Raw genomic sequence first — 12,390 nt, 5'->3', positions numbered from 1 at the left:
TAAAAATGCAAAGTCACACAGCTGACATTTTGGAAATATGTGGTTCTCACAGGACAGTAACCACAGTATAGTCATAGCAACAGGGTGCTAAGATCTAGAAAATCTCATTTTTAAGACAATAAAAAAATGGTTGATTTCACTCATTTTGAAGCCAGTGATGTCATTTGTTTCTTCCACAAACATGGCCGCCATAGTTTGTCTTCTATCCTTAAAAATCTGCTAACATCAAAAGCTAACATTTCGTTGCTGTTCTAGTCAAAAAAGTGATGCCATTATATGTCTCAAAAGCTAACTAGCTAACTAGCTAGCTTGCTAACTCTTTTTCTAAGCTAGCAAGTGAAAGCACTGAAAGCAAAGAAAGACAAAACATACTTCAGTGCCTCTGTAGGATTAGACAAACAGAGCTTTCGCCAAGCAGAGTTTAAGTTAACACTGCCTTGCTAAAGGTAAAGTTAAACAGGATATAAAAGCTGCAGTGCACACATTTGTTTTGGTTTGGTTTACATTAGCTGCCGGCCAGATACATCAAGCTGCCACAAAGTGGGCAAATATCTTCACCTGCGCCTTTCCTACCCACAACAATGACATTAATGGGGACTCGGGTATGTAATTAACGTCTCGATTAAAGAACATTGATGGTAATTAGAAAGCCACTCAGTCACATACACGCACACCTTGTCCCAACAGGGTCGGCTGTTCAGACCAACACCACACAGTAAACTGACAAACAAAAGAAGATGTGTTCCCCTCTGCACAGGCATGCATATGATAATTGCAGTGAAGAGGCAAAATGTTTGACTTAAAGGGCTGATGTCGGCGTCTAATGCCAAAGTAATGATGTTGCAGAGGGGAAAAGTGGAGCATCAAAGGAAAGCAGGAATTGAACCTGTCAGGCTTCCTGACTTCAAAACAAATGGAAAGTCCTCAGAGGGGTAAAGTTGCCATGGTTTGTTTTAAAATTGACATCAGGGATACAAGGTTTCTGTGGTTGGAAAATCACAATGAACCTGGCTCAAAGAAATAACTCAAAAAAACTGAAACCTTGGACGCTGATTGGTGTGAATCACAGGTGACTAGAAGCACTAATAGATTTTTTTGGTAGCAACATTAGTATTCATTTCATATCTGTCCACCTCAAGAATTGAACTCAATATTCACACTCTTAATAGCTCAATTTTGGTCTCTACCAACTCCTGTTGCCAAATTTGTCCAAATTTAACACAGACATGAGGGGCTTTTGGGAGTGGAAGGGGCAACATTGAGGTGTCACAACAAGTGTGGAGTTTGAAAGGGACAAAATACACAAGGGAAAGAAAAATGAAAGCCAGAGGAGAAATCCCAACAAATGAGGAGAAGTAGATTGGAGGTCTAATCCCTCTGAAGTGCAAACAGCCCTGAGGGGAGCGATGGCATTAAGGAGAAGGGACCGGGCACGTCGAACAAGCTAAGACAGCACTCCCACCGAGCATCCAACCATCCAAACACTTCCCAACCTCAGCTCCTCTCTGACAAACCTAAAGAACCCCCCCCCTCCCAAAGGCCTGCAGATATAGAATAACCCCCCCTCCGTTCCCTCCCTTCTCATGTCTGTCTTTTTTTTTCTGCTTCCTCCTTCTCCCTCTAAATCTTCTGTGTTTTCGCGAGTGGCCGAAAAAGCAAAACACAAAAAGTGCGACGGACAAATCTGGAGAACGGGGCGATGGAATGCGAAGCCGTCGGCGCAGTCACGAACCCCCGCTGCCTTTGTGCTCGGGCGACCTCTGACCTCTGGAGTTCACCGCGACCAATCGGGGGACAAACTGACAGCGTGCGGTTCGTCCGAAGAGAAGGTGGGGGTCTGATGTGTGAAAGTGGCCGTGCCAAGGCTCGGCAGATGGAAGCTGATGATGTGGTGACATGTGGCGAGACGGCTAAGAGTCTCTAAACAGCTGCCAATACTCACACAGATCTCAATCACAGGTCTGATACAAGACCCTCAAAGTCACTGAGTAAAACTATACGAGAAAGTCAAATAAAGAGGAAAAGCAGATGACAAGTCAATCATCTTTAGAAGCTAAATCACTTCATCAGACGATCGATACACGGGGTCGTATCAATCCTTCCGCACGAGATGCTACACCGAACATAAAAGACTTTTCATGCCTTTTAACTGGAGCTGTCACAATATCAGATTTTCACTACATGATTATCCCTTTTTTTGTAGAGTGTAGAGAGGTAGAGAGAGAGTCTGTGACCATGACTGTACAAACACAAACAGAAAGATCAATTACACTTAAAGGACAGAGAAAAGGCAACCAGATGAGGTGATAAACAAAAGATCCACACGGCCTAACATCTGCCACCACCATATTATTAAATGTCTATTGGTAACACAATCACTACAACCCTTGGATGGATGGATGGATGGATGGATGAATGGATGGATGGAAACACTGTTATCAATCAGAGTCCAACATCCAGATAAGAGGAAGTGAAAGGAAGGGCAGAAAGCAGCATCTGTCAACAGATGTTACGCCAACCCTCCTCTGTCACTCTATTGTTTTTGGATGCGTTCACAAACGTCTAATTGTTCTCAAGCATTACAAAGATTGCGTAACATTCCTCAGAGCCAGAGCCCCAGACAGGCCTGTGCAAGGCCCCCGACTAATTATCATGAAGGTAAGTGTCATTCATGAGGACGGCTTTGTTTTAAGATGGAGAGCTCATAATGCTACTGTAACAGACTGAGGTACTAAATGTGTAATTCCTCAACCAACAAACAAGGAAACATGGAAGAATGAGATGCGATGAATGTTTGATTATAAGCTGATATACTGCAGTAAACTTTCCAACATATAATACATCTAAAAGTATCTCAACCTAAATCAGCAAATGTCAGATTTTGCCACTGCCATCTTTGGGGTTTGGACTCTTGGTTTGGACAACAAGCAATTTAAAGGTGTGACTTCGGGCTGAAGGAAATTGGGATGGGCATTTTTCATCATTTTCTCATTGTTTATAAATTAACCAATTGAGTAAAGTAATTGAGAAGCAACTCAATCATTAGCTGCAGTCCTAATAAGATGCTAAAAGGCATGCAAATCTGTTGAGGCCTCGTCCAAATGGGTGGTTGCTTCTAGAGAGTCACAGTTAGAGATTCTGAAAGAAGTCTCAGACTCCTACAGCTACTTTCGGACTCCCTGTGGTGCGTTCAAGTTTTCCACATGTATTTAACTGCAGTGCATTTACCCTGAACGTCTCTTTCTGCATAACTGATATCTGGTTGCACACATGGGAGTCCCCTGTCTTAGCTTTCTCTAGTCTACACTGCTGTGGCAATAAATAGCCCCAAAGCCAGTGTGCCCTCTCACATAGCTCGGTGAGGGTATTTCCCAAAGGAAAACCAAGCTCAAGTTGTCTTTCATCCCACCTGCACTGCTAACGTACACAAACACAAGAGCGACATAGGTTTTTATGGGGATGGGGAAACATGCACCAGTGCATGCGAGCACCACACAGGTAGCAGAGCTTTAAGTGTGGGCGTGGGAGTGGAACAGCAGGGGCTTTTCAACGGTATGTTAAACCTAGTATGTGTGGTTTACAGGTTTCCTAATGCACTTTACTGACAAAGTATTTCAGCCTTCCTTGGTCGGTAAAAGTCGAGTGAAACTGGAGGGGGGAAAAAAAGCATGAGAGTAAGCAGGGACGAAAGTGAATGAACGGTAGCGGCCCTTTATCTATCACATTTCAAAACAACTTCAGAACCTTTTCATAAACTCGACTTAATCTCCTCCTGACCCAGATCATCAGCGTTGACTCTTGATTTCAGGCAAAAGCCTTCGGGGAATGTGAACCACCGTTCAGTTGCTGCCATCGCTTAACATCCAGGAACATGCTGATATTTAAACCAACACCCCTGAAATATTTATTACCTGACAGTTCAGTCATAAATCATGTTTAATTAGGCTTGACAGCTTTCTCTGCGCTACAATCATGTGGTCAATTTTATTTTTTTTTGCTTGTCACCTTCTTTTTTTTCTCTCAGGGCAAAAATTGAAAGAGTAACGCTTAATTGTGGTTTCTCAAACTTTATTTTCTAAGTCTTGTTAATGTTCATTTGTTGTCTTTTCTGGGCTTTACGATCATGTTAGCACAAGTTAGCTAACAGGAGCTCTAAAAAACCTGCATTTCTATGGTTACATGAAGTGTGACAAAACTAAACTGACGTTATTTATGTCCTGAAGGCACATTTTTTAACCAACTCTCCGCTGTGCAACAGGGGGAGTTACAGAAATGAAGAAAATGAAGAAAATCCAGCAGCTAAGAAAAAGTGAAACTTTTAGCCAATGCTGAATATGCACGTCATGAATCAGAAGCACCTAAATACAACATCAACTAACAATTACTTTTATTATGAATTAACCTGCCAAACATGTTCTTGATGAATCTGTTCCATTTTGGATATAAAATGTCAAGAAAAATATGTAAATAATGAAATAAATAATTTTCTTAGCCCAAAGCGCTATTCCACAAATTGCTTGTTTTATCCAAACAACCATCTAAAACCTAAAAAAATTCAATTATGTGACAAAGAAAAACAGTAAATCTTCACATACAGACAGGCAGGAGAAGTGAATGTTTGGTATTTTTGTTTTATGGGTTATTAAACTATTTTGCAATTAATGGTCAGTTTGATTAATCGACCAATCCTCTCAGCTCCTTCGCTGCATCTAAAGAAATACTAAGAACAAGAAAGACAGAAAGGAATGGGCTGTGACACCACATGGAGGCTGGAGAGGTTGTGGGGACCACTGCTCACAAATCACACCATAAATCAGCCTGTAATGAATTGTCTGACTTGTGGAAGCAGCGGGGGCAAAAAGTGATAGGAAAGAGGGTTGTGAGGGGGTAATAATGCAACCACAAATCAAGCAGTGATCAAGTCGCCTCACTTAGCGTTTCTGGAATGTTTCAGCCTATAGCACCTGCGGGGAGTGGGAGATAGTCTGACAAGTCCTGCCAAGCTGTGGAGGAATTCAACAGGGGGGGTGCGGGGGGGAAGTAATATCGCCTCGACTCATGGTTTGTGTCCACAGATACAATGAAGTTGCGTTAAACGATGGTACAAGTGGCATCTTTTAGCCCAAATTACTACAAATTACAGTTGAAACAATTAGTTGATCAACTGAACAGAAAATCAACCAATGACTATTTTGACAGTCGATCAATAGCTTCTGTAATTTTTCAAGCATAAATGTCAAAAATGAAATCTGAGGATTTGATGCTTTTCTTTTTAATGTTACACATGATACTTCACCTTGGGCTATGGGAAATTGTAATGATCACTTTCAGCTGTGCTCTGACTGTTGTAACCAAAAGGATTCAATCAGTTCAATAACCTCTAGCCTCTACTTTACATCACAACAACTGACACAAATTAATGTGGTCAGCTATTGATCATATTGTCAAAAAGAAAAAAATGTGTGGAACAGTAAGAAAAACACATCCAAACATCTAAAACTGTATTACACGCATTCAGCAATGGTTTAAACTTGCAAAATAAAGTTGTTGTGGTCCTTTAAGGTTTGAAAAATCAAACTTAAATTTGCAAATAGATCCATTCCTGCAACATATCCGAGAGGTCAAACCTGTTCAAAGTTTTCTTACAAGAAAATGTAAAGAGTACATTTTTCTAACTGCCCAGGTCGTACAGAATCATTTGGTCCAAAACTTCTGACTCCCTCCTCTCCTTCCCGTCACGCCTCCTCCCCTCTCCTCACCATTCCTCCTCACCTGAGTGTGATGTTTTCCCTGTGCCAACAGCTGTGTCAGCCCTTACAGACACTCTGGGTAAGTTCCTACAGATGCTCTTTCTTTATGTTCACTGAAGCATTATTCTCAAAAATGACATTGCAGCATCATAAATCTGGAATCAGGCTAAAAAAAATTTAAAAAAAAGACAGGGATACCTAAAAGAATTGTGGTGGTACGGGTTTGCGGTTGATTACTAGTGATATAAATAAAGCTGAGTAATCCATAAAGATGCACATTTCCAAATTTACTGTAGTTTAATGTGGCTCGATACACATTTGTGTCTTTAGCTCTTTAGCTTGTAGCTAACACTGCTAGCTTTAGCATCATGACTAGCCAGCAAACTAGCAAACTAAACTAATGCTAACACACTGACTCCTACCTAAAACCAGCGTTAGCTTCTTCCAGACATGCTAAGTAGACGGTAAACAGTAGCTAACACATACTGTGGTTAGCTAGCTAACAAGCTGAACACAAAATTAAACAATTTTTGTCCAAAATGGCAAAACCACATTTTTCCATTTCAGCTGTCACAGCTGTGTTACAAATTTGGAGAAGAACATTTTTGAAAGAAACATTAAGTAGCTATTTGTAAGTTTAGCTATTGCTACATAGCTAACATTAGCATCAACAACTGTTTACTTACCAGTCTAGAAGAATAATATTTAATCTCTTTACTCACCAAGAGCTGCCTCCAGTGGTGGAAAGTTGACTCTTGTTTTGCCTCTATTTCTACCATTCATTTTCTTCTACTGAAGTTAGCATGCTAACCAGCTAACCCCTGTCCCTCTTGTCGCTTTCCAACACAGAGTCACTGTAGTGCTCAGTCTACCCTGAAGAAGTAGAGCTGCTCAGATACAAGAGGTTATAATACGTTAACCTCTTATATTGTGAATGCAACAATGGCTGAAGCTCTTGTTAAGACTGGTTAAGTAAACAGCTGCTAATGCTAACGCCGCTCCTTGTTTTTGTACTTGTTTTCCTTACGCTATCCCCTCATGCTAAAATGGAAACTCATTAGAAAATACAATCTGTCTGTCAAAATACTAAAGATATTATTATAGACGATTTTTACAGCACTTATGAGGATAGAGGCCTATGACACTTTAAAATGGTGTCTGTATAAAGGTTTATAAAAAAAAAGAGTCATAAGCAAACTTTTATTTTGATTTGGTTGCACGTTATGCTTCCTGCAAAGCCATCACTGTTTCATCTAGCATGCTACGCTATTTCCAGTGAAAGATAACCAAGTGGGTCTGTGTTTAGTCTCATCTGCCGATACTGATAAATAAAACTATTCCTCTGGTGTCAGTGTACAGCAGCACAGAAAGGTAATGAACTTTATAATCTGGTCCGGCCCGAAAACACACACTAACTCTGGGCTGGGCCGCCGCTGCCGCACCACGGTGACGACCAAAGACACGGTTACCAAGGTTACAACGACCCCGACCACCCAATGAACTCATCTGTCACGCACTCAACCAAACACGCATATCCATCCACTCAGCCACCCACACGCGCACAACACAGGACAACGGGGAGGTGGGGAAGTGGGTGGAGGAGTCAATTCAAAGTCAATGCAGCTCCATCAGCTGAGTCCCATTGAGACGCAGGAAGCTTTTTGATGCCAATTCGCTTTAATGTTCCCAGTCAGCGTCTCTGTCGCAGCTGATGACGACCTCACTAGCATTTCCTGTCACTCAGCTGGTGAAGCAAGGCACTGACGCTGGCAGGGTTAATGGTTCAATTCCCTCTGCTAAGGCATTTGGAAGGATTACAGTTGATTTTGTGCTTGAAAAATTGCATCCAACAAATATCCTGCACCGTCACACCGTCAACTGCACTGTAGTAACTCTTCTCTTCTTCTGTTGTACATTTAGCTGCTGCTGCATGCTTCTTTTTTTTTTTGCTTCTTTTTATACACTTCTGTGCCATATTGCTCCTGCTTTCTTGTTCATTCAGTCATCAATGTCATGTGAAAACCATAAATCTCTAAAATGCTAACTTTTCATGTGCAGCTGCAGGAAACACGGTCCTGTTTTCAGCCTCTTTTTTCCCCATAATCCAATTGGTTTTTAAACACTTGAGGGTAAACTTTCAAATAACCATAATATACTGAGGAATAATATAAAATAAAAAAGGTTTAAAGAGTGAAATCTGCAAATGTATTGAACTAGCACTGCAGTACATGTGTCCCTCAGCTGAGGAATACTTGTATAGGTGTGGCTTCTTGCCCTAATAAATCTCCATATCCTAAATATTCAGCAGGGCGGGGTTTGGAGTGCAAATGACTGAGCGGGCCCACTCAAATATGAGCTGCCTTTTCACTCCCTCAGGCCACACATAAATACAGACTTATGAGCCAAAGCTTTAAAAGAAAAACAAAAAAACATTATCCGTATAGTTAGAAGACATCTGGAATTTTAATTTCCGATCAAAACGGAGGGAAACATCTGACTGGAGTGTCCTTAATGTTTTGTACAGTGACAAAAAAAAATAATTCAGAGTTGTGTGTCTCCTCATGCGGCAGGCTGCAGACACCCACAACGTGACGCATGGAGGAGTTAAACCCATGTAAAAGACCGGTGCAGGGTGCAGGGTGTCTGCTGTGGACATCGTGGGAATGAAAGTCGCTTTGCAGACACATCAGCATGTAATTTAAGCAACAAGAGGCTGCTGCTGTTTCAAACTGAGTGGCTTTCAGGCACAGTGAGCTCCCCATTTAGTCGTATTAGACCAAGCTGCTGATTCACATGAGCCATTTACGTGCATGAAAAGTGTCTTCTCCAGCAATTAGACGGTCACAGTGCATAACAACACATTTAAAAAAAAAAAAACTTTCAGCTTGGTAGTTTGCATCCACGCTATAAATAAACCGAGTGAAGAGCCGTGCACTTCACCTGAAGGAGGGTAATAGTAAACAAATGGGACTTACTCCGTGCGCAGATCCCACCGCCAAGGCGACTGCTACCACACAAATCCTGCCAAGAAAATAAACATTTTCGTTAGTGTGTTTTTCTCCAGCAGGTAAACTGCGCCGGATTTGGCCTCATATGCAGCCCAGAGCCGCAGCGGCAGCTTGCGAACCCGAAAACTAAACTTTGGAGAAATCAGATTTTTAAGAGGAGGGGGGAAAAAATGCTTACAGGAATTTCATTTTTTGATCCGACTGGCAGAGAGGGAACCGTAGGTCGAGACTCGATCCCCCTTGTCTTCACCAGCAAAGCACTTCAAACGCGCACATCGACAGCTCCAAAAAAAAACCCCGTCATCTACCCGGAGACACACACAGGGAAAGAAGGAGATAAAGTAGTCCCACCGCCACACACACACAAACCTCCACTGTCCACACACACACACACACACACACACCTCCGAGTATTAAAACACAACCCCTTCGCTTTCTGGGTGATTTCTTTTCATAATATGAGAGCTTATCCAACTCACCAAAGTTGCAGCGGTGAAGTCGCTGCTGCGCTCTCCGGGCTGTTGCGCTTCAACTCAGCAGCGCAACACAGCAGAAGGGGAGGAGGGGCCAACACATGTCATTCATGCCTCCGTACCTTTGGCTATACAGCAGCAGGTTTTTAGCCATGCACAGACACCAGAACCTCTGCTCACTGCTCGGTTCCTGCAGAGGAGACACATGCAGTCCCGAGCAGTGTTGAGTCTCCAATCCCAGTTTTCATCCATGAAAAATAAAAAAATAAAAAAGAATTATTTATTGTAAGTAACTTTATGTTCATAATACTCAATTATGATACATTTTCTTTACTGATTTTCATGTGAAATCAATATAAAATCAATAAAAAGTGAATGTAATGAAATTTTGTGCAACATTAGCACCAATATAATCAATAAATGAATCCTGCCAATCTCTATAGAGACATAAAATTAGTTACTAAACAATAACTTTTATTTAATCTGCATGAGATTTGTGTGGGATGTCATGAGTTTACAATGAAAGTTTTTCCTCTGAGGTCACAAACATGGCTTCTGCAAGTCATCTTGGCTTTGTGTTGTGGGGGTCATGTCTATTTTAAGTAAATAAAATTAAAAAGCTTTGCCTGAACTATACTCTGTCCTGATCTCCACTCTGAACATGGCACAGACACTGAGTTACTCAAGTTGCAAACAGTCCTCTTTTAGCTCGTTAATGTTCTATTTTAGTTCAACACGACCAGAGTGAGGCTTCACCGCTGTTAATCACAACAGGTTCATTCTTCTGATGAGAGGTTTTTGCTAAAATGACGCTCATGTTGCTGCTCCAGCTGCATGTGGACTCTTAGATGAAGGTAAACTGTCGTCTCCCCGTAGCTCGTTTCCAAGGATCCTACCTGGGGCCTCTTTAGTTTCGCACCTTGTCATATAATTTGCAAAACAGGAGAAAACTTTGCACATCTATTTAGTGACTCAGGTGCGTAGGAAGAGGTTGAGTGGATCCAAAGTGGCAATCAAAAAAATACTGCACACTGTCTAACTTTGATTGAATGATTTATTGCAACATTTCGGTCAAAGACCTTCATCAGGCTCGATCAGGCGTTGTATAATTTGCAGACACATTATGTATTTTCATTGCTGCCTAAATAGCTATACTCCCAGTTCTTACCCTGACCCTAAACTCACCGCCTCGTAAAAAACCTCAATGTCTCAAAACTTTCCTCAAAGTAAGCCAACAATGACTCCTCAGGGTGAATTTATGATCACATTGGCAACTCACAAACAGGATGAGCTGCATGAAAGTATCAGACAGTTACAACATTTTCTCAACTCATAAGGTGGAAGAAACGTAATATGCAAAGCTTGGTCTCCACAGTTAAGACGTGACAAACGGAGATGTGCATGTGTCCGGTTGATCAATAATCACACACAAACAAAAATTTGAAGGAGAACACAATGAATCCTATCAGCCATAATCCTGTGTTGTCACATCCCTGCCTTATCAGTGGGAATGGAACCGTTAACCCTGCCAGCGTCAGTGCCTCGCTCCACCAGCCGAGTGACAAACGGAGATGTGCATGTGTCACATTCGATCAATATTCACACACAAACAAAAATGTGAAGGAGAAGACAATGAAGCCTGATTCTTATTTCCATTGTGCTTCTTGATTTAAAGATTTCAAAATGCAATCGTCCAGACGACTGGGCAACATCGTACCATCAACAAAGCAAAACTAATTTTATTGGTGATAATATAAGTATTTATTGTGTTAATAAATACTTATACCACCAATAAAATCACAGTCAAACATCCCAAAAAGTTTTTAAGTATTATGGACAGTTACAGTTTCATTTGCATGGTAAGTGTACGCTTTCATGGTTTTGGTTATGCCACTTTTTGACCTTTTCTTTTACTTTACTGGTTAAGTACTTTTAATATACAAAAGCAACTTATTGCAGTTCCTGGTACCACAGAGACTAAAACTAACAGATACCCATGCACAAGTTGGCATCACTTGAGTTCCCCCAACCTGTGATGATACTGGGTCTAACACTGCTACCTGAGGTTTTAATACTATGGTCTGTAACTGGCTATGAATGCAGTAAAACAAGCGTCTACATCCAATAGACATGATCCATGATCAGTAACCAGGATGTAATGGAATTTTTAGATAATACTTCACATTAAAAGTTTCCTAATGAAGTTTTAGCTTCATTGCAAGAAGAAAATCTGCACCTGAAGTGTCTTTATATCACTTTCATTTGTGTTTGAGGAGGTTTTGATGATCTCATCCATAAACTGTTGGTTGATTAGTCACCGACTGTCTCCTGACTCCATATCAGCAGCTGTGAGTAAGTTCATCTAATGACCCTGTTTAAAAGAGTGCAACAGTAAAATGAGAAGGAGAAGATGATGCACTTCATTTACAAAGAAAAAAAAAGAGTTAATTTCACTCTCTTCCATTCTGCCAGCAGCATCCCTCTGTCAGGAGTCAAAAGTGACTATTTGACCTTTAATAATCTGCCAGGAATGCAACGTGTCCGGGCGTATAGAAAATGTCAAATAAAGGTTTAATGCCAAACCTTTTTTGTGCAGCCTCAGGCGCTGGGTAGGATTGGATAGGCACGCAGGAGGAAGGCCATATCCATCCGCCCTTGCGGAGGTCCTAACATGATTCACTTCTCTTTAAATGGAAGAGGAAATTTAAAACAACTGAAACAAATCGCCCACGGGACTGAAGTAACACGCGTTCATCGTCTGTTTGGAGCCGCGTTTTTACGCGCAAATTATCCTGAAACTTTATTTTAGATTAATTGTCTGCCGTGGTGTAGGTGCACGGGGGCAGATATCAGTGCGCCCTGGGTGTGGGAAGTAGATCCGGCTAGGCAGGTTTGCAAGTCGAGAGGAGAAAAAGTTAGAGAGGGGGGACTACAGAGGCGCACGGGTGCCAGAGCCAGGACCAGCAGAAGCCTCTGCAAGCCAGCGCAACAACAGGCAGCACAGCCGAGAACAAGTGTTTTTCTGACTATTTCTATTCCACTGAGAGCCAGTGTGCACCGGGGGGCGGGGGGGCGAGCAGGGCTATGACATGCGAGTAGAGAACCGCAGAGTTTGTCAGTGTTAACGCAGGCGGATCCTTGTTTTATTCCCCCCTCAAG

At 41.7% G+C, this 12,390-nt stretch overlaps 1 protein-coding gene across 1 annotated transcript in view; it reads right to left on the bottom strand.

The window, feature by feature from the left end:
• Nucleotides 1–9,035, bottom strand: part of col4a6 (collagen type IV alpha 6 chain) — a 108,528-nt gene extending 99,493 nt beyond the window's left edge. Inside the window, exons 1-2 of the mRNA XM_022761308.1 lie at nucleotides 8,937–9,035; nucleotides 8,726–8,771 (exon numbers count right to left, since the gene is read on the bottom strand). Of these exons, the coding sequence (XP_022617029.1) occupies nucleotides 8,726–8,771; nucleotides 8,937–8,947 (57 nt within the window). The 5' untranslated portion in view covers nucleotides 8,948–9,035. The remainder of the gene's footprint in view (nucleotides 1–8,725; nucleotides 8,772–8,936) is intronic.
• Between the last annotated feature and the right edge of the window lie 3,355 nt (nucleotides 9,036–12,390).

This window comes from Seriola dumerili, unplaced genomic scaffold (genome assembly GCF_002260705.1).
Source record: "Seriola dumerili isolate Sdu_G_001 unplaced genomic scaffold, Sdu_1.0 BDQW01000393.1, whole genome shotgun sequence".
Taxonomy (NCBI): domain Eukaryota; kingdom Metazoa; phylum Chordata; class Actinopteri; order Carangiformes; family Carangidae; genus Seriola; species Seriola dumerili.
This window is presented reverse-complemented; position numbering and strand designations above follow the sequence as displayed.